This window comes from Stenella coeruleoalba, assembly GCF_951394435.1.
Source record: "Stenella coeruleoalba genome assembly, chromosome: 2".
Lineage (NCBI taxonomy): Eukaryota > Metazoa > Chordata > Mammalia > Artiodactyla > Delphinidae > Stenella > Stenella coeruleoalba.
In genome coordinates, this window is record NC_137147.1 from 107,715,797 (window position 1) to 107,739,483 (window position 23,687).

The following is a 23,687-nucleotide window of genomic DNA, read 5'->3' on the forward strand; positions in this document are numbered from 1 at the left end:
AAGTCCAGGAAGCACAGAGAGTCCCATACAGGATAAATCCAAGGAGAAACACACCAAGACACATGTTAATCAAACTATCAAAAATTAACTACAAAGAAAAGTATTAAAAGCAGCAAGGGAAAAACAGCAAATAATGTACAATGGAATCCCCATAAGGTTAACAGCAGATCTTTCAGCAGAAACTCTGAAAGCCAGAAGGGAGTGGCAGGACATATTTAAAGTGATGAAAGGGAAAAACCTACAACCAAGATTACTCTACCCAGCAAAGATCTCATTCAGATTTGACAGAGAAATTAAAACCTTTACAGACAAGCAAAAGCTAAGAGAATTCAGCACCACCAAATCAGCTTTATAACAAATGCTAAAGGAAATTCTCTAGGCAGGAAGGATGAATGCATACAAAAAAAGGACCTGTATATATGTTGTCTACAAGAGACCCACTTCAGACCTAGGGACAGATACAGACTGAAAGTGAGGGGATGAAAAAGGATATTCTGTGCAAATCAAAAGAAAGAAATCAAAGAAATCAAAAGAAAGCTGGAGTAGCAATTCTCATATCAGACAAAATACACTTTAAAACAAAGACTATTACAAGAGACAAAGAAGGACACTACATAATGATCAAGTGATCGATCCAAGAAGAAGATATAACAATTGTAAATATTTATGCACCCAACATAGGAGCACCTCAATACATAAGGCAAATACTAACAGCCATAAATGGGGAAATCCACAGTAACACAATCATAGTAGGGGACTTTAACACCCCACTTTCACCAATAGACAGATCATCCAAAATGAAAATAAAAAAGGAAACACAAGCTTTAAATGATACATTAAACAAGATGGACTTAATTGATATTTATAGGACATTCCATCCAAAAACAATAAAATACACTTTCTTCTCAAATGCTCATGGAACATTCTCCAGGATAGATCATATCTTGGGTCACAAATCAAGCCTTCATAAATTTAAGAAAACTGAAATTGTATCAAGTATCTTTTCTGACCACAATGCTATGAGACTAGATATCAATTACAGTAAAAAAAAATCTGTAAAAACTACAAACACATGGAGGCTAAAAAATACACTACTTCATAATCAAGAGATCACTGAAGAAATCAAAGAGGAAATCAAAAAATACCTAGAAACAAATGACAATGAAAACACGATGACTCAAAACCTGTGGGATGCAGCAAAAGCAGTTCTAAGAGGGAAGTCTATAGCAACACAATCCTACCTTAAAAAACAAGAAACATCTCAAATAAACAAACTAACCTTACACCTAACACAATTAGAGAAAGAAGAACCAAAAAAAATCCCAAGTTAGCAGAAGGAAAGAAATCATAAAGATCAAATCAGAAATAAATGAAAAAGAAATGAAGGAAACGATAGCAAATATCAATAAAACTAAAAGCTGGTTCTTTGAGAAGATAAACAAAATTAATAAACCATTAGCCAGACTCATCAAGAAAAAAAGGGAGAAGACTCAAATCAATAGAATTAGAAATGAAAAAGGAGAAGTAACAACTGACACTGCAGAAATACAAAGGATCATGATATATTGCTACAAGCACCTATATGCCAATAAAATGGACAGCCTGGAAAAATGGACAAATTCTTAGAAATGCACAACCTTCTAAGACTGAACCAGGAAGAAATAGAAAATATGAACAGACCAATCACAAGCACTGAAATTGAAACTGTGATTAAAAATCTTCCAACAGACAAAAGCCCAGAACCAGATGGCTTCACAGGCGAATTCTATCAAACATTTAGAGAAGAGCTAACACCTATCCTTCTCAACCTCTTCAAAAATACAGCAGAGGGAGGAACACTCCCAATCTCATTCTACTAGGCCACCATCACCATGACACCAAAACCAGACAAAGATGTCACAAAGAAAGAAAACTATAGGCCAATATCACTGATGAACATAGATGCAAAAATCCTCAACAAAATACTAGCAAACAGAAACCAATAGCATATTAAAAGGATCATACACCATGATCAAGTGGGGTTTATCCCGGGAATGCAAGGATTCTTCAATATACACAAATCAATCAATGTGTTACACCATATTAACAAACTGAAGGAGAAAAACCATATGATCGTCTCAGTAGATGCAGAGAAAGCTTTCGACAAAATTCAACACCCATTTATGACAAAAACCCTCCAGAAAGTAGGCATAGAGGGAACTTACCTCAACAGAATAAAGGGCATATATGACAAATCCACAGCCGACAACGTCCTCAATGGTGAAAAACTGACATCATTTCCACTAAGATCAGGAACAAGACAAGGTTGCCCACTCTCACCACTATTATTCAACATAGTTTTGGAAGTTTTACCCACAGCAATCATAGAAGAAAAAGAAATAAAAGGAATCCAAATTGGAAAAGAAGAAGTATAGCTGTCACTCTTTGCAGATGACATGATGCTATACATAGAGAATCCTAAATAAGCTACCAGAAAACTACTAGAGCCAATCAATGAATTTGGTAAAGTAGCAGGATACAGAATTAATGCAAAGAAATCTTCTGCATTCCTATACACTAATGATGAAAAATCTGAAAGTGAAATCAAGAAAACTCTCCCATTTACCACTGCAACAAAAAGAATAAAATATCTATGAATAAACCTACCTAAGGAGACAAAAGACCTGTATGCAGAAAATTATAAGACACTGATGGAAGAAATTAAAGATGATATAAATAGATAGAGAGATATACCATGTTCTTGGATTGGAAGAATCAACATTGTGAAAATGACTCTACTACCCAAAGCAATCTACAGATTCAATGCATCCCTATCAAACTACCATTGGCATTTTTCACAGAACTAGAACAAAAAATATCACAATTTGTATGGAAACACAAAAGACCCCGAATAGCCAAAGCAATCTTGAGAAAGAAAAACGGAGCTGGAGGAATCAGGCTCCCTGACTTCAGACTATACTACAAAGCTACAGTGATCCAGACAGTATGGTACTGGCACAAAAACAGAAATATAGATTAATGGAACAGGATAGAAAGCCGAGAAATAAACCCACACACATATGGTCACCTATTTTTGATAAAGGAGGGAAGAATATACAATGGAGAAAAGACAGCCTCTTCAGTAAGTGGTTCTGGGAAAACTGGACACCTACATGCAAAAGAATGAAATTAGAACACTCCCTAACACCATACACAAAAATAAACTCAAAATGGATTAAAGGGCTTCCCTGGTGGCGCAGTGGTTGAGAGTCCGCCTGCCGATGCAGGGGTCACGGGTTCGTGCCCCGGTCTGGGAAGATCCCACATGCTGTGGAGCGGCTGCGCCCGTGAGCCACAGCCGCTGAGTCTGCACGTCTGGAGCCTGGGCTCCGCAACAGGAGAGGCCACAGCAGTGAGAGGCCCGCGTACCGCGAAAAAAAAAAAAGGATTAAAATCCTAAATGTAAGGTCAGACACTATCAAACTCTTAAAGGAAAACATAGGCAGAACACTCTATGACACAAATCACAGCAAGATCCTTTTTGACCCACCTCTTAAAGAAATGGAAATAAAAACAAAAATAAACAAATGGGACCTAATGAAACTTCAAAGCTTTTGCACAGCAAAGGAAACCATAAACAAGACGAGAAGACAACCCTCAGAATGGGAGAAAATATTTGCAAATGAAGCAACTGACAGAGGATTAATCTCCAAAATTTACAAGCAGCTCATGCAGCTCAATATCAAAAAAACAAACAACCCAATCCAAAAATGGGCAGAAGACCTAAATAGACATTTCTCCAAAGCAGATATACAGATTGCCAACAAACACATGAAAGAATGCTCAACATCATTAATCATTAGAGAAATGCAAATCAAAACTACAGTGAGGTATCATCGCACACCGGTCAGAATGGCCATCGTCACAACATCTACAAACAATTAATGCTGGAGAGGGTGTGGAGAAAAGGGAACCCTCTTGCACTGTTGGTGGGAATGTAAATTGGTACAGCCACTATGGAGAACAATATGGAGGTTTCTTAAAATAACTAAAAATAGAACTACCATACCACCCAGCAATCCCACTACTGGGCATATATCCTGAGAAAACCATAATTCAAAAAGAGTCATGTACCACAATGTTCACTGTAGCTCTATTTACAATAGCCAGGACATGGAAGCAACCTAAGTGTCCATCGACAGATGAATGGATAAAGAAGATGTGGCACATATATACAATGGAATATTACTCATCCATAAAAAGAAGCGAAACTGAGTTATTTGTAGTGAGGTGGATGGACCTAGAGTCTGTCATACAGAGTGAGTAAGTCAGAAAGAGAAAAATACCGTATGCTAACAAATATATATGGAATCTAAAATAAATAAATAAATAAAAGGTCATGAAGAACCTAGGGGCAAGATGGGAATAAAGACACAGACCTACTAGAGAATGGGCTTGAGGACATGGGGAGGAGGAAGGGTAAGTTGGGACTAAGTGAGAGAGTGGCATGGACATATATACACTACCAAATGTAAAATTGATAGCTAGTGGGAAGCAGCCCCATAGCACAGGGAGATCAGCTCGGTGTTTTGTGACCACCTAGAGGGGTGGGAGGGAGGGAGACCCAAGAGGGAAGTGATATGGAGATATATGTGTAACTGATTCCCTTTGTTATAAAGCGAAACTAAGACACCATTGTAAATCAATTATACTCCAATAAAGGTGTTACAAAAAAAAAAAAGATGAAAGGGACGTTCCAATTGGATATAGCCTCAGCACCACCTCCCATATACTTGATGTTCTTGGACAGCTCCGGACAGACTTGACAAAGTGGGCATCCTGACACCCAGTTAGATCCTAATAGTCTTACTGTATTGTCTCTTCTGCAATTTTCTGTTAGTGTTCTGGTACGGATGACTCTGGAATTCAGAAACCTGGGGGTGGAAATGAGATGTCCAGGAAAGAAGATTTCCCTATGCTGTTTCTGGGTCTTGCTCTCCAAAGTACGTTTGTAGGTCTTTACTGCCTCCTCTCAGCTGAGCACAGCAAGACGGTTCTAACGCAAGTCAAGAAGTTCCCCGTATTTCCTTAGCCGACAACTTAAGTCAGAAATATTGCAATGGACCACATCTTTATCCATTCCTCTGTTGATGGACATTTAGATTGCTTCCATGTCCTAATGAGAACCTACTGTATAGCACAGGGAACTCTACTCAATGCTCTGTGGTGACCTAAATGGGAAGGAAATCCAAAAAGGAGGGGATATATATATGTATACGTATAGCTGATTCATTTTGCTGTACAGCAGAAACTAACACAACACTGTAAAGCAACTATACTCCAATAAAAATTTTTTTAAAAAGAAATACGGCTAGATAAAACCCTGTGCCTGGCTCACTGCAGGTGTGGTCTCCCCAGGGATGAAGCATGCATTGAGCTGGCCTCTTCCCAAGACTCTGCAGGTTAGAGAGCAAGACCCACAAGGAAAGGGCCCATCTGTGGGATACATAAGACTGGATCTCCAGGATGCCCTGACTTATTTGATCCTCACCCTCACCACTTCAGACCAGGAAGGCAGGAGTTTCTGCCTCATAGCCAACACATCTCATGGAATCAAAAATCAGAAAGATCAAGAGAATTCCAGAAGCACAACTTATTTCCTGAATAAACATAAAAACCTACCCTTACTCCCGTATGGCACGGGACACAAACTTCCTCAATTACTTAGGGTCCTAGACATAACTAAACTCACCTTTAGTGAATACAGGTACCTCATCAGATGGGTGATATAATTACTAAGAGGCAAGAAAGAGAATCTGGCAATAAGAGAGAGGAGGTGATTGGGAATGGGCTTTAAATTCTTGGTTTTAAATTTATCACAGAAGAGTGGTCAAGATCATAAAGGTAAAGGATAGAGAAGAGAAAAAAATGGGGCCTGGATTTTGGAAGGTCTTGTGTGAGAGACCAGTGATGCTGAGTTATAATCCTCTGTTGCCAGCAACACGCAGGGATAGAGGAACAGGGGGAAAACCTACCCTTCCTTCTGATAAAATTCCCCAGGATCTTAAAAGGACTTGTGAAAGGAAGCAGATTAACTTTTAAGTTCAAACTTGGAGACCAAAAATAAGTCAACCTCGCCTACCCTTTGGGGCCTGTAACATTACACCCCATAATCTGAGATCTATGGTAAATCGTGGGAAGGTAAGAACACACTGGTGTGAGTTCTAGGTAACAAACAGGAGATCACTCAGTCATTCAACAAATATGGACTGAGCACCTACTGTGTACCAGTGCCAACCCGACCTCAGATCCTGTGCTCTTGGATGTGGCTTTGGGCACAGAAATGTTCTTGAGGAGACAGACAGGAGACAGGACAAAACTGCTGACCTCATGGTTTTGTCAGCAGCAGGCCAGTTCATGTTCATTCATGTTTGATGCAAACAAAAGTCAGACTAAAGGGGTTTCCTGCTGAACCTGGCAGTATCTGTGCATCTAAGCAAGAATTTGGCTGGGGCATAACTCGAACAGAGAAGGGAGAACTCCGACGTAGGCCAGGCTGATCTACTTTGGGTGGACCCGCCAGTCTTAATGCACACACGTGTTTCTCTGCAAGGGAGGGTGTTACCATTCAGACGGTGTGTCCTGGGAGCATGAGACAGCACATACCTGGGTGGGCAGGGTTCCGTGTTACAAGCCTGACTCATTGCTGGAGGACGGTGGACCGTATCACACAAGGAGTCGTTGACCGTCTGCTGGGTCTGGATGTGTAAGCACACTGCAATGGCTTCTTGATAGCCTGGAGGTTGGAAAGAGAAAAAGTGCAAATGACTTAGAATAACTCATTGTGCGGAAAAAAGAAAACAGGGTCTTGAGACTTCTCGTTCTTAAGCTACTGCCCTTTTGACCATATTACGTGGCTGCAGGCTGCATTTCAGGGTACACGTGGAGCAAACGACTTTGCATTGTGCAAAGTCTCCCAGTCTTTTATATTCTCTCCATCACCTTTTAAACTCAGTCCCTCTACTGTCCCTCCCCCAAATATACTCACGTTAAGACATTAAGGAGCATCCCGATTCCCCATCCACCTTCAGACTGACCTGCGTTCCAAATATACTCAAAGCTAGGAGTTCCCTCAAATGAATCATCAGTGTTCCTTCCAAACATATACAATAATTTCCCTGAGAGGAATTTTCATATCAGCTCCTAAAGAATAACACTTGCTTTATATCATTGAATATGTGCTAAATTTGGTGTATAACCCTTATTAAAATTTTCATTAGAGTTGGAGTTCCTGTTCACTAAATACTATCATTAGTAATATTTCTATTACTAGCAAAAACAACAGCAATGCCTCCCATTGGGAAAGTGATTTGCAGTGTACGAAGTGCTTTCAAATACACTATTTGAGCCCACCATAATCTTGTGAGGTCAAAAGAATGGTATCATTATCTCCATTTTATTAATTTAATCATAAGGAAACAGTTGAGAGAGAAATGAAGACCGCAAAAGAGTGGTAGATTCAAAACTGAAAATCAGATTTCCTGCTTCCGAATTCAGTGGTCTTTCTTTTGTACCCGAGGGATTCCAAAATGCAATACAGCCAACCAGCTTCCCTGTTCAAATATGAACTTTCACAGGCACATTTTTCCTTTGAGGCTAGACAGGTCTGTCTGACCCCAAAGCTCATGTCTCAACCACTCTTCTTTTTTTGTTGAGACAAAAAAAAAAATTATTGGAAAATCAGAACTGAACAAAATATAAATGAAACTTTTGATGAAAAAATCAAATGAAAATTGTAATAGCGACTGACTATGCTATTTGAAATACGCAAATGTATTCAGTTTCATGCAAAAATGTGTGTTCCATTATGTTATAAGATTGTGGTTCTTTTTCCAAATGCCATGTTTCAATTCAACCATTTTACAATATTTCGCAGAATGCAGTACAGGCCAAAAGTATATATAAAATATGTATTTGAGATGTTCAGTTCTTTTCACTAAATTTTCTTTTGCTTTCTTCGGTTGTAATCTTATGCTCCCATCCATGGCAGGATGCAGTCTTAAATCTCCATGCATCTTCCATGAACCTTTTTCTTTTTTTAAATAAACAGTGGCTAACCTGAAATACAAGGAGACACTGCTACAACATCACACCTTGGGTTCTCACCAGCAAATGTCAAACTTTCTTAGTGACTTTACAGATGTTCATTTTCTAGCAGGTTTCATTTCTTTTTAATCTGAGAAAAATTCAGTTGTCTTTCACATATATTTTAATTTGTAATCAAAATTATTTAGAAACTACACTTAGAGACTATTTTGAAATGTTTTCTGGAGACTGAGGGGGTGAGTCTGAAAGCACCAAAGTTATCTCATTTTAACCATTTTGATGGAATTTCACAACATTTGTGACAAATCTTTGGGTCTTAAAGCAACTTTACTCAAAAAATATAGAAGTTTAAGAGGCGATTTAGGATACTTATTGAGGTAGAATGCATTTTCCAAAGACGGCCACGAGAATATGTCCCTTCCCACGTACTGGGCCTACAATATGACTTCACCACTTTTCACTTCAAGAGGATTGAGTTAACCTTTATCCTCAAAAGTAAAAATTATAAAAATAAGTTTACTTCATCTTATACTTAAAATGTGGATAGTAATCGCAAATATGCATTTAGAAGTCATAAAATAAATCAAGTGTTGAAATTTCGATGTAAGTTTTCTAATAAATTCCTTTGGTAGCATGAGGCAACATCCTTCACTTCACATTTGACTTCTACAATGTCATATTAAGAGGGTTGTTTTTTCTTTGGCAAAAAAATACCCAAAGCCTACATCAAGAAATGAATTCATAATTAAAGGGTAAAAACACAGACTCTATGATGGGAAGCAGAGCCAATAAATGAGCTAATACATTCCCTTTTGTTGGTTTAAGGTTAGTTTGAGTTGGATTTCTTGCAAACAAATCTTGACTAATTCAACATGCCAAGTAACATCACACAGACACACACACACACACACCCAGTAAAAAATACTTGGAGCAATAAAAAAATCTATAGTCAGAACCTTTAAGATGACACCCACTATTTAACATATCAAATTATTTTTCAAAGTGGGAAAATGATTTGAATAAGAAAATTATGTTGATAAAATACCAAATAGCCTTGGCCCTTAGAAACAAACGTAATATGCTCTTTTTAAGCACCAGTGGAACATTAACAAAAATTGATCCTATATGAGTCTATAAAGAAAACTGCACTAAATTCCACAAGCCAGAAATTATGCAAGTAACATTCTTGACCATAATAGAGTCCAACTATAAATGAATAATAAACAATTAACCCACCCCCCAATCCAAACATTAGAATTTTTTAAGTCATTTCCTATAAAACTCCTAGGTCAAAAAGAGTGACTAGGTTACACATTATTTGTGACAAGAAAAAAAGAGAAGAGGAAGTCTTAAAGCAACCTGAGACTAGATGAACATCTCTTGATGATGGTTTTAATATCATGAAATAGATGACTTTTTTCCAAGAAAATCTAAATTATGAAATTCACTTTAAAATTAAGACCTTGTATATAACAATAAGCAGGGGGGAAACTTGAAAATGATGTTAATGATCCAGCCACAGTGCTCCCCCCTCAATCCTGCCCCCAAGAGGGAAAAGCAAGAACTGAATTTAGACAGTTATAGATGCAAATTCTTCCAAACTTTTAAAACAGATAGCTTCTATGATATGAACTATTTAAGATTATTAAAAGGTATGGAAAACTCCAAGTCATCTCACAAAACTAGTATAAAACTGATGATAAAAATCTATAAAAGAAAAAAAACCCAGATCTGCTTCATATAGTGTTGCTTTATACAATGCTATATGACAGATGCAAGCCTAGGGCCATATTGAAAAGAACAGTTAGCATAGGTTTTTCCTTCTGCTGATTAGCCAGTATGATAGAATAACTACTGCTATAAGCTCCCAGGTAATGAAAAAAAGTAGAACCATAATATGGTATGGACCCAGAGGAGTGCCATTCTGGTATGAAAATGCAAGTTTTATAGCACTCCAAATAGGTGAGTTCTTTTTAGGAGCCAGATGAGAAGACAGCTGGTAAAAATTAAGGACTGTTGAAAGCCATTTGGCCTTATGAAGGGCATCATAAACATCACTGGAGCCTGAAAGGAAGTGACCAGTTATATCAAGAGTAGCTGGAAGAAACTACAGCTAGAGGCCTGTTATGATTTGAAGGGATTTGAAGAGAACAAAACAGCTATTGCTGATGTACCATGTCGGGAACACATCTCCCTAGGAAGTATGCTAAAATGAGCCCATAGTGGGCCAAATCAGCTTGCAGTCCTACATTCCCATTTGGAGGAAGGCATCTTGTTCTCCACCACGCTCAACAGATGATACCTACATGCATCAATATCATTCATACATGCATGGAAAACCCTAAATGAAATACTAGCACATTGTAATCAAGTCAAAAGTATAATAAAAGAACACTACATGTGACCTCAAACAACTGGGCATTCACATACCAAATCACTCACACACAAATATTCACACACACTCAAAGAGAAACAACCAGATAGGAACTTCCTGCGATCAAGCAGATACACCCACCCACCCTCACATCCATCCTCGCCTTTCCCTTGCCAGTTTCCATTAGGACCTGCTCCTGCAACTATTTAAGACTGAGCTCCACAACCAGGCTATGAATTTCACTCCCTGGCATCTTAGGACATTTCTTGATACTTTGCCTTTTGCTTTCATTCTGGAACTTTCTCCTTGCCTTTTTTTTGTATGTGTCTATTTATTTTATTTTACTTTTAACATCTTTATTGGAGTATAATTGCTTTACAATGTTGTGTTAGTTTCTGCCGTATAACAAAGTGAATCAGCTATATGTATACATATATCCCCATATCCTCTCCCTCTTGCATCTCCCTCCCACCCTCCCTATCCCACCCCTCTAGGTGGTCACAAAGCACCGAGCTGATCTCCCTGTGCGATGCGGCTGCTTCCCACTATCTATTTTCAATTGGTAGTGTGTATATGTCCATGCCACTCTCTCACTTTGTCCCAGCTTACCCTTCCCCCTCCCCATGTCCTCAAGTCCATTTTCTACGTCTGTGTCTTTATTCCTGTCCTGCCCCTAGGTTCTTCAGATCCATTTTTTTTTTTTTAGATTCCATATATATGTGGTAGCATACAGTGTTTGCTTTTCTCTTTCTGACTTACTTCACTCTGTATGACAGACTCTAGGTCCATCCACCTCACTACAAATAACTCAGTTGCGTTTCTTTTTATGGCTGAGTAATATTCCATTGTACACGTGCCACATTTTCTTTACCCATTCATCTGTCGATGGACACTTAGGTTGCTTCCATGTCCTGGCTATAGTAAATAGAGCTGCAGTGAACATCGTGGTACATGACTCTTTTTGAATTATGGTTTTCTCAGGGTATATGCCCAGTAGTGGGATTACTGGGTCATATGGTAGTTCTATTTTTAGTTTTTTAAGGAACTTTCATACTGTTCTCCATAGTGGCTGTATCAGTTTACATTCCCACCAACAGTGCAAGAGGGTTCCCTTTTCTCCACACCCTCTCCAGCATTTATTGTTTGTAGATATTTTGGTGATGGCCATTCTGGCCAATGTGAGGTGACACATTGTAGTTTGATTTGCATTTCTCTAATGATTAGTGATGTTGAGCATCCTTCCATATGTTTTCTGGAAATCTGTATGTCTGCTTTGGAGAAATGTCTATCTAGGTCTTCTACCCATTTTTGGATTGGGTTGTTTGCTTTTTGATACTGAGCTGCATGAGCTGCTTATATATTTTGGAGATTAAACCTTTCTCACTTCCTTCATTTGAAAATATTTTCTCCCATTCTAAGTGTTGTCTTTTCGTCTTGTTTATGGTTTCCTCTGCTATGCAAAAGCTTTGAAGTTTCATTAGGTCGCATTTGTTTTTTTTTGTTTTTATTTTCCTTTCTCTAGGAGGTGGGTCAAAAAGGATCACGCTGTGATTTATGTCATAGAGTGTTCTGCCTATGTTTTCCTCTAAGAGTTTTATAGTGTCTGGTCTTACATTTGGGTCTTTAATCCGTTTTGAGCTTATTTTTGTGTATGGTGTTAGGGAGTGTTCTAATTTCATTCTTTTACATGTAGCTGTCCAGTTTTCCCAGCACCACTTATCGAGGAGGCTGTCTTTTCTCCATTGTATATTCTTCCCTCCTTTATCAAAGATAAGGTGACCATACGTGCATGTGTGTATCTCTGTGCTTTCTATCCTGTTCCACTGATCCATATTCTGGTTTTTGTGCCAGTACCATACTTTCTTGATTATTGTAGCTTTGTGGTATAGTTTGAAGTTAGGGAGCCTGATTCCTCCAGCTCTGTTTTTCTTTCTCAAGATTGCCTTGGCTATTCGGGGTCTTTTGTGTTTCCACACAAATTGTGATATTTATTGTTCTAGTTCTGTAAAAAATGCTATTGGTAGTTTGATAGGGATTGCACTGAATCTGTAGATTGTTTTGGGTAGTATAGTCATTTTCACAATGGTGATTCTTCCAATCCAAGAACATGGTATATCTCTCCATCTGTTTGTATCATCTTTAATTTCTTTCATCAGTGTCTTATAGTTTTCTGAGTACAGGTCTTTTGTCTCCTTAGGTAGGTTTATTCCTAGGTATTTTATTCTTTTTGTTGCAATGGTAAATGGCAGTGTTTCCTTAATTTCTCTTTCATATTTTTCATCATTAGTGTATAGGAATGCCAGAGATTTCTGTGCATTAATTTTGTATCCTGCTACTTTACCAAATTCATTGATTAGCTCTAGTAGTTTTCTGGTAGCATCTTTAGGATTCTCTATTTATAGTATCATGTCATCTGCAAACAGTGACAGTTTTACCTCTTCTTTTCTGATTTGGATTGCTTTTATTGTGGCTAAAACTTCCAAAACTATGTTGAATAATAGTGGTGAGAGTGGACAACCTTGTTTTGTTCCTGATCTTAGTGGAAATGGTTTAGTTTTTCACCATTGAGGACGATGTTGGCTGTGGGTTTGTCATATATAGCCTTTATTATGTTGAGGTTGGTTCCCTCTATGCCTACTTTCTGGTGGGTTTTTTTTTTTTTTTTTTGCAGTACGCGGGCATCTCACTGTTGTGGACTCTCCCGTTGCGGAGCACAGGCTCTGGACGCGCAGGCTCAGCGGCCACGGCTCACGGGCCCAGCCACTCCGCGGCATGTGGGATCTTCCCGGACGGGGGCACGAACCCGTGTCCCCTGCATCGGCAGGCGGACTCTCAACCACTGTGCCACCAGGGAAGCCCTCTGGAGGGTTTTTTATCATAAATTGGTGTTGAATTTTGTCAAAGGCTTTTTCTGCATCTATTGAGATGATCATATGGGTTTTCTCCTTCAGTTTGTTAATATGGTGTATCACATTGATTTGCGTATACTGAAGAATCCTTGTAATCCTGGGACAAACCCCACTTGATCATGTTGTATGATCCTTTTAATGTACTGTTGGATTCTGTTTGCTCGTATTTTGTTGAGGACTTTTGCATCTATGTTCATTAGTATATTGGCCTGTAGTTTTCTTTCTTTGTGACATCTTTGTCTGGTTTTGGTATCAGGGTGATGGTGGCCTCGTAGAACGAGTTTGGGAGTGTTCCTCCCTCTGCTATACTTTGGAAGAGTTGGAGAAGGATAGGTGTTAGCTCTTCTCTAAATGTTTGATAGAGTTCGCCTGTGAAACCATCTGGTCCTGGGCTTTTGTTTGTTGGAAGATTTTTAATTCCAGTCTCAATTTCAGTACTTGGTCTGTTTATATTTTCTATTTCTTCCTGGTTCAGTCTCAGAAGATTGTGCTTTTCTAAGAATTTGTCCATTTCTTCCAGGTTGTCAATTTTATTGGCATATAGTTGCTTGTAATAGTCTCTTATGATGCTTTGTATTTCTGCAGTGTCATTTGCAACTTTTCCTTTTTCATTCCTAATTCTGTTGATTTGAGTCTTCTCCCTTTTTTTCTTGATGAGCCTGGCTAATGGTTTATTAATTTTGTTTATCTTCTCAAAGAACCAGCTTTTAGTTTTATTGATATTTGCTATCATTTCCTTCATTTCTTTTTATTTCTGATCTGATTTTTATGATTTCTTTCTTTCTGCTAACTTTGAGGGGGTTTTGTTCTTTCTCTAATTGCTTTAGGTGTAAGGTTAGGTTGTTTATTTGAGATTTTTCTTGTTTCTTGAGGTAGTATTGTATTCCTATAAACTTCCCTCTTAGAACTGCTTTTGCTGCATCCCATAGGTTTTGGGTCATCGTGTTTTCATTGTCATTTGTTTCTAGGTATTTTTTGATTTCTTCAGTGATCTCTTGGTTATTTAGTAGTGTATTGTTTAGCCTCCATGTGTTTGTATATTTTACAGATTGTTTCCTGTAATTGACATCTAGTCTCATAGCTCTGTGGTCAGAAAGGATACTTGATACAATTTCAATTTTCTTAAATTTACCAAGGCTTGATTTGTGACCCAAGATATGACCTCTCCTGAAGAATATTCCGTGAGCACTTGAGAAGAAAGTGTATTCTGTTGTTTTTGGATGGAATGTCCTATAAATATCAATTAAGTCCATCTTGTTTACTGTATCATTTAAAGCTTGTGTTTCCTTATTTATTTTCATTTTGGATGATCTGTCCATTGGTGAAAGTGGGGTGTTAAAGTCCCCTACTATGATTGTGTTATTGTCAATTTCCCCTCTCCTTGCCTTTTAAATGTACCCAAGGCTCTCTGTCATTAAATAACAGCACACTCACACACCTCCCCCTTAACCCACTGTGCCTTCTAGCCTTCTACTTCTCTCTGTTTTCTTTATCGTAAGTTTTGCCACAAGAAAATCTAATCTATTCATTTCCATTTCATCACCTATCACTCTCCTCTGTCCTTTCAAGTCTGACTTCGTCTCCACCACTCCATGGAACTGACCCTGTAAGTCCTCAGTGACTTCCCCTTGCTGGACCCGGTGCTGATTCTCAGTTTACCTCACTTCACCTCTCAGTGGCCTCAACGCAGCCGACTCTGGTTCCCACCACACCACTCCCTCCTGGTTTTGCTCCTATCTGGCTGACCTCTTCATTGCATTGACATTTGTGGCTCAGTATCCTCCACCCAGCCATCGGATGTTGAATTTCCTCAAAGTTCATTCTTAGACCCTCCCCACGGCTCACAGGTGTTCTCTTCCTGAAGATTTGCATACATGCCCCTGGCTTCAATTCTCTCCGTACACAGATGACTCGTAAATGTATATTTCCAGACTAGATCTTGCCACTTTGCTTCAGATTCACACATTCAACTGTCTCTTTAGCATCTCCATTTGGAAGTCTAAAGGCACTTTAAAATCATTATGTCCAAACTGAAGTCATGATTTCTTTCTGCCAAACTGGACCGCCTGTCGGCACTCATCATCTCAGAAAAGAATCTTAGGACTCAGACCTGCCACCTCACTCCCACTGGCCCACTCCACTGACAGACTTTTTCCCTTCTCAACATCTCTCAAAGTCACCTGCTCACTCCATCTCCATCATCATCACCACTCCAGCCCAAGCTCTTTCCTGGACCAGCAAAATCTTCTTTGATGGTCCCTCTTACATCTGCTATGAACCCTTCTAATCCCTTTTTTACAATACAACCAGACTAACCTTTTTGAAATAAATAAACATTTGATCATTAACTCCAACTTTAATGACTTGAATTGCTTCTCATCGATCTTGGGATAAAGACCCAAATCAACACGGCCGGTAAGGCCTTAACTGTCTGGCCCCTGCATTCCTCTCTAGCATCATCTCACATTAAACTCCGTCTTTCTCAGTACCCCAGCTGTGCCCGACTTCTTCAGCTCCTGGAATGTCCCATGTGCCCTCCCGCCACGTAGGGCCCTTCCACACGATCTTTCTTCTGCTGGAAATTCTCTTTGTACCACCATCTCCAACCTCTCTTTCGCTTAATTAATTCCTCACCTTTCACATTTAAGTTCGAGTGTAATTGTTCTTAGGGAAGATTTCCCTGACTTCCCTAATTAGGTCAAATTCCTCCTATTATGTGCTTTCACAGCACCACATACTTCTTCTGTAGCTGCTATAACCAGCTGTAACTTTACAGACATGTGTGTGTGATTATGTGAGTAACACATTTCCCTCACTAGATTTGAGTTCCAGAGGTAGGAACTACTGAGTCCATATCACCTAGCCAAGTGCTTGGCACAAAGAAACGTGCACTAAACATTTATAAGCTGTTGTTTTTGAATGAAACAATAGAGAGATTCCCGCTAATGTCAAGACCAAGGCAAAGTTAGCATTATCCACATTATTTACTATCGTTTTTGAAATTCTGGACAATGCAGTAAGATATAAAACATAAACAAGATAAATAACTATTGGAAATGGAAAGAGAAAAATCATCATTAATTGCAGATGATTATTTACTTGAAGAATTCAAAAGAATGCACTCGGAAACTGTTAGATGCATTAAGGGCTTCAGCAGTTTAGTCAGATTTTTTTAAAAAAGGGGAAAAAAACAGTATTCTAATATAAGATGAATAACCTATTATTATTATATCATAAAACAATCATCCCACCAACATTTATCGCATACCATGTGTCAGGCACTGTGATTAAACACCTCTCCAACATAACCTTGTTTAAGAATCACAGTTAATTTCGTTTCTTTTTATGGCTGAGTAATATATGGGGATATATGTATATGTACAGCTGATTTACTTTGTTATAAAGCAGAAACTAACACACCATTGTAAAGCAGTTATAGTCCAATAAAGATGTTTAAAAAAAAAAAGAATAACAGTTAATCCTTTCATTAATCCTAATAAGGTAGATACGGCTCTTCTCATTTTACAAAAATAAACCTCTATAAACTTAAATAACTAGCCTAAAGGGAGTGGAAGAACTAGGGTTCAAAAATGGGGCCAGGCCTCAAAGTCCATGTGTATGCTACTAGCCTGTGCTTTTAGAAAATACAAGGGTGAAAATGAAAGGTCATAAATGCAACAAATAATATAAGATACCAAAGAAAACTTTAGTGAGGAATGTTTATGAGGTAGTAAATTACAAAACCTTACCAGAGGGTATTAAAAAGGTAAGCATAACTTCTAGAATGTACACGTATGTACACACGCACACATACACACACACACATACACATACACACACAACACAATGCTGCATACATACATACGTACACACACTCTGGAAGATGGAAACTGAATACGTCTGCATGCTTCATACTTTTGGGAACTGAAAAAGAATTCTCTGTTGCCACTCCAGTATGAAAGCAGATTTGTAAAACGTTCTTAATCATTGGTAATGACAACAAACGGATTTACTTTTATTTCCTGTATGATGTGAAGGCAAGTTAGAATATACAAATACACAATATCAAGATGTGACTGTGGGCTTCCCTGGTGGCGCAGTGGTTGAGAGTCCGCCTGCCGATGCAGGGGACACAGGTTCATGCCCCGGTCCGGAAAGATCCCACATGCCGCGGAGCAGCTGGGCCCGTGAGCCATGGCCACTGAGCCTGCGCGTCTGGAGGCTGTGCTCCGCAGCGGGAGAGACCGCAACAGTGAGAGGCCCGCGTATCCCCCCCGCAAAAAAAAGATGTGACCGAAAGTTTATCTTTTTGGAAATCTATAATTTGCATATCTTATTTTTCTACAGAAACAGGAATGTTGAAGAAATAACTATATGCCTGTGGAAATTCTACTTTCCTGTGGTTTTCAGTCACTGCAGACTTACCCTGCCTATTATCCAGGTTGAGGGTTAAAAACCCACATTCAAAACCACACATAAGTGGACTTGTAGAGGCCAAGCCTCTAAAACCACATTAAAATGGATCACAGAGAGGCAAGTATCACCGCCTATAAGTAATGAAGTAGAGACAGTAAAGCCGAAATGACCAAAAGCTGCACTCCATCAGGACAAGGACTATGCCTTCATTTTATTCCCTGATCCTGAGCCCAGAAGCAAGTGAAGAGCATGGAGTCTAGCACAGAGCAGGTGTCTGGTTTCCTGCATTTATAGAGGATTTTATAATCCTCCAAGCTTTCCAGTTTTAATAGAATTTAGTTATGTATTTAAAAGGAAATTTTAAGCTTGAACCCAAGAAATTAAAAACATTACTTTTACAAAGTTAAGAAGCTTATTATAAGCGCTGACAGTTCAATCAACCCTCTCTAAAGAACAACAATTAAGCTGTTCGTTTTCTGTTTTGGACTGTGTGATGCCCTCTGACTCTCAGCTTCCCCAACTGTAAAATTTGGGTTAGTGGGTATCCAAGGTTCATCTTAATGATCTAATTCTTAATTACACAGCTCAAGGCACCCTCACAAGGCTAAATCCTGTTTAACTGAAAGTTGAAAGATTACCAAGTTGAGGGCTATTAAAATATGTAAAATGCATTCCAGATACACAAGAGGATGTCAGAAATAAATGGACACCTTCCCATCAACCATCTGAATACTGAAATGCATTTCTAACATGAGCAAGGCAGTTTTCTCCTCACAATAGGCCAAAAGGTCCACAGTGCCCATAAGGATAAACTGCATTGGTCAAGTTTCACAAAAACTTTTATGTTTGAAACAGATCCTGGTCATGCTATTACTCCTAAGTATATACCCAAGAGAAATGAAGACATATGTCCATACAAAAGTGTGAACATGAATGTTCAGAGCAGTAGTTTTCATAATACCAAAGACATGCGAATAATCCAGATTCTAACTGGTGAATGGCGACACGTGATATAGGCATACAATGGAATAGTATTCAGTCCTAAAAACAAATGAAGTACTGACTTATGCTACAACACGGATGAACATTGAAAACACCCTCAGTTAAAGAAAGGGGTCACAGAAGATCACTTATTGTGTGATTCCATTTATATGAAATGTCCAGAATAAATAGAAAGTAGATTAGTAGTTGCCAGAGGCTGCTGCTAGCAGGGAAATGGGGGCTTGAGGGAAAATGGGGAGTGATTTCTTAAGGATACAGGGTTCTTTTGGGGGGAAAGTGTTCTTTCTAAAACTGATCGTGATGATGGCTGCACAAGTTGGTGAATATACTTAAAGACACCAAATTGTATACTTTAAATACATAAATCGTATGGTATGTGAATTAATAGCTTAATAAAGTTGTTACCCAAAAAACAGAAAATCATTCCAGGGGGATCCAGGCATCCTGGAGGTGGAAACTAGGGCTGTCTTAGTGGACACTGGGAACACCGCAGATCCTAACATTTTGGCACCAGGCTCCAAAAATGAGGTCTAATAGACTCTCCCAGCTGAATCAGAATTTACCTGGTCAATTTTCCTTGGGCAACTCCTAGTAGCCTGCTGAGTTCCAACAAGCCATATTTTCCCATCTGGAGAGGGCCTTCCCGGTCAGGAAAAGAACTGAAGTCAAGGATGACAGAGTACTAGATGCAACAGTAATTCTATCAATGGCAGTATTTAAAAAGCCTGAGATTAACACAGTAGTTTTGGGGGATGTAAGCAATAGCAGGGCTTATTTCTGCTCTCATATTGAAAGGCAAATCTCCAAGTCTCTGGTGAAAATACAGCAATGTAGTGGCTCAGAAGTGGTAGAGATAGCTGCGTTCTGTAGTCATGTAGTAGAAAGTTCCAGACATCTATAATTGCAATTGAATAGGAGAACATTTTTGCATCCCAGTGACTATCTCTAGAGGGTTTCCCCAGATTCATCAAGAAAGTACTAGCTCCCAGATTGCCAAGGGCATATCAGTCTTAAGGTTTCCAAGATATAACAAAAGACGTGGCCCGGACCCTGAACCCAGAGGGAGCAGTAGTTAGGTTTTGGGGCAACAGCAGACATGTGGCAGTGTGCAGATAACTGAGACTTACATGCCCGGAAGGGAAGAGACACAGCAGACATTTAGGGTGAACCAGGCTAAGTTCCTGGCTAGTTGGCATGGGCTTCTAGGAACCAGGGAGAAGCAAGTAAGAGATAGAGAGAATCTGGAGGCAGATAAGGGTTCTTCTCCTAACTTGCACATGTGTACCTCCAGGCGAAAGGCAGTAGCTGAGCTGAAACCTGCGGGTAAAGCACACACCACCTCATCTGGGGCTATTGACAGGCTGGTGTCTAGCATAGGTGGGTTTACAGGTTGATTAGACAAGAAAGGAGAAAGGCAGATACCATGAAGTCACAGTGATTGGATGGCAAGGATTGAGAATGTCCTCAAGAGCCTGAGGGGCAAAAGAGGAGAGGCTTGGGCACAATGACTGGTCCATGAGCTCTAAGACCCGATCGGGAGCTCCTAACGGGTGCGGGGCCGCCAGGAGGAGTGGAGCCTGCTCTTGATCCAATTGCCTCCTAAGGCAATAGCTTCCTTATCTTGTCCACCGTTGGCTGGGACTGAAGTCAGAGCATTTCTAGCCCCCAACTTTAGCCATGACAGCTGGCAGGAAGGCACAGTCAAGAGTCAGTGATAGGATGTCAGGGGCCTGGATTCCTGATGAGATGAGTCTCCTTCATGTTAGTAGAGGATCTAGGTTTCCCATTGATTATTTCTGTCTTTTTCCTTCCAACAGAGAGAGAATGACTATCCGGACTCCCACGCCCGCTCATCCACTTCCTTTTGGATCCTGGAATGCTTAAAGCACCTTGGGGCCAACTTCCACCCCAGTGGGGTCCCCTGACTATATTACCACTTCCTAATCCTAACAGGGTCCCCTGGCTATGCATGTTACCCCACACGTACACACATAAATCATGGTGACCAGTGTGCTCTGCACTGGTTTCCGGTCCAATGTGCAGGTATGGACCTAAATATTTTCTAAGGATGGCTTCTGACCAAGAGTTGCATCAGACAGGGCAATCCCAGGCTGCCTCGATCTGTAATTCTGTTTTATGCACAAGATTGCCTTAACTAATCATTTCTGCATTTTCCTATTTATTCTCTATTAATCAGTGACCTCTCGCTCCATCTCAGGCGGATGCTTAGGCCAAGGAGCACAGGCTACAGTGCCACTAGTCCTTTATCTTTCTAGAATAATCACGATGAAAACTGAAAGAAAGAAAAGGCATAGTTTTCAATTATTCAACCTTAACCTCCTTTTGATTTCTGCTAATTTGCATATCTGGCTTACCCGATTTAGTGATTTCTCAAACCATCCGCAATGCAAGACCTAACCGTCCCTTAAACAAAAAAAGCACATACCTCCCAAACACGTGGCGGTGCAAGGGGTGAACCCAGCGTACTCCCAGTCGTAAGTCATCTCGCTGTCCTGCTCCTGCTGGGAGGCGGCCAGCTCACGGGAGGTGGGGCTCTCATCACAGGGTTCCAGGTGGCAGGGCCGCTCGGTGGGCAGCCGGGGGCCTTCACACTCTTCCTCGGGTAGTTCGGTCTCCGTCTGCGTGAACGTCAGGAGCACGCGGCACTTCACCTCTCGCACCTGAACGCCCGGCCCACACGTGGTGCTGCAGGTGGACCAGGGCTCTGGAATGAACCTGCGTGAAACGGGGGAGCCCCGGGTGGGGGGAGGACACGGGCAGTCATTCAAGAGAGGCCACAAAAGGAGCGACAAGCATCCTATGAAGGAAAAAAGTAACTTCATCCAGAGGGAATTCAATATATTTGGAATGCTGTCCTTTTGTTGGTGCTCAAAAAGGTGTCGCTGACAAATGTTCCAACCCCGTCAGCCATGGAAAGAAATCTGCACCAGAGATACACTGAACTTTTGTACCCATTTTATAATTCAAATTCTGTGCTCTGACCTTTGCAGATCATCACTAAACAGTTTTCTTTAAGATCTGGTAATAAATAAACCATTGTGTAGAGATCATTTCTACTCTGATTTCTTTTATAATATGGAGATGTTCACCAGTATTTATTCAAGAAATCTTTATTGAGCTTACCCTTTCTTAACAGGCAGAGTTTTATTAAAATGTCTCGATATTTAGGAGCTAAACTGTAGGATAACAAATGCCTTCTGAAGAGTGGATGAAGCTTTAATATTCTTTTCTATTTAATATATAAATACACAAAACTTCTGAATCTTCTTGAAAATATCCCAGGTGTTGCCCAATCTGACTGAATAAAGCATTTATTTCTTATCCTGAATCATTAGCCACTAATCACAGGGTGTCACCCTTTGGTCTGTAGACCAAAGGCCTACAAAGGTCAAATCCAGCCTACCTGTTAAGAATGATTTTTATAATTTTCAATGGCTGGGGGGAAAAAAAAGAAGGATAATATTTTGTGTCATGTGAAAATGACATAAAATTCAATGTGTGTCCATAATTAAAGATTTACTGAATACAGCCACGATCACTTGTTCACCCATTGTTTACGGCTGCTTTTGTGTTACACGGCAGAGCTGAGTATTTGCAATATGGACTGTTTGGTCTGCAAAACCTAAAATAGTTATTATCTGGCTCTTTACATAAAATGTTTACTGATTCCTGCACTGAATTTAAAACATAGATTCAATAGGGACATATATTTTAAAGATACTCTGAAGGAACATTTGCATCGTAAGATATTAACAAGTAATAGGCTGGAAAGAGTGCGGTAATAGAATAAGTCTGGGAAACTTTGCTTTCGATAAGGTTGAATAGGTTTATTTACTGCAAAACTTTTCCAAAAACTATGATATGAATGCATACCATACACATTTAAGAAGGGAATATGATGGGCATCATTTCCTAAACTTAAGTGAATATACGCTTCTATTCATGGGATAATGTTGTACTAACTAACTTCAGAAAATGCTGCTGAGATGTTTGCTTAAAACGCAGTTCCAAGGCTTAATGTTTAAAATCTCAGAATGATATGGTTACAAGGGTCTCTCAGAGTCATTGAAGCTTCTTTCCCTAGATAAGGCTTCATTACAGTTGTACACAACAGTCCATACCAATCAGCAGAATTGAAACACCATTGCTTTAGACGAGCAATAAAGAAATATCAATAACTCCTCCCTTTCCGCATTTTTGTTTCCTGGGTTGAAAATTGTTAGTGGGAAACTCTATTCTCTAATCCTCATTTTCCATGAAAGGTTTTGCTTAACTTCTCAGGATGGAGTGGTATTGGAGTAATATTTGCATGTTTACTCTCTGCTTGTTGCTTTCCCACGGTAGAACTGGAAAGGAGGAGACTGATTAAATTTAAGATGATGCATCCATAGAATGTAATAAGATGAGGTCATTTAAAAGAAGGAGGTGAGTCTATATGATTGACAAGGAATAGTCTTCTCTTGAAGACTATGATCTTTTGTCTAAATACACAAAAGGGCATATATATACACACATATAGTGTATATACTATATATAGTATATATTTATAGCCGTATGTCTATATATGCTGATTTACATATAATTTCTCTTTTCAGGAAGCAGTTGCAAGAGTTGGGAACTGGAGTGTGTAAAGGGAGGCTTTTACTTTTTGTTTTGCAGCTTTAAAATGTTTGAACTTTCTAACCATATGAATACGGTACTTCTATGGTCATTAATATTTTTCTCTTTTTGCTTTGTAATAAAAACTTAAAATTTGGGATTATGTTGTAATGGGAGGTAGATTTTTTTCATTCAGACTGGACTCCTGTGTCTTGTAGATTCAGAATCCTGAGAGGAAGGCTCACCTCAATTCCCAACAGGGCAAATGATGGTTACACTTG

At 39.4% G+C, this 23,687-nt stretch overlaps 1 protein-coding gene across 1 annotated transcript in view; it reads right to left on the minus strand.

The window, feature by feature from the left end:
- Window positions 1-23,687, minus strand: part of ADAMTSL3 (ADAMTS like 3) — a 526,198-nt gene that overhangs the window by 103,436 nt on the left and 399,075 nt on the right. Inside the window, 2 exon segments of the mRNA XM_079912635.1 lie at window positions 6,646-6,775; window positions 21,233-21,522. Of these exon segments, the coding sequence (XP_079768761.1) occupies window positions 6,646-6,775; window positions 21,233-21,522 (420 nt within the window).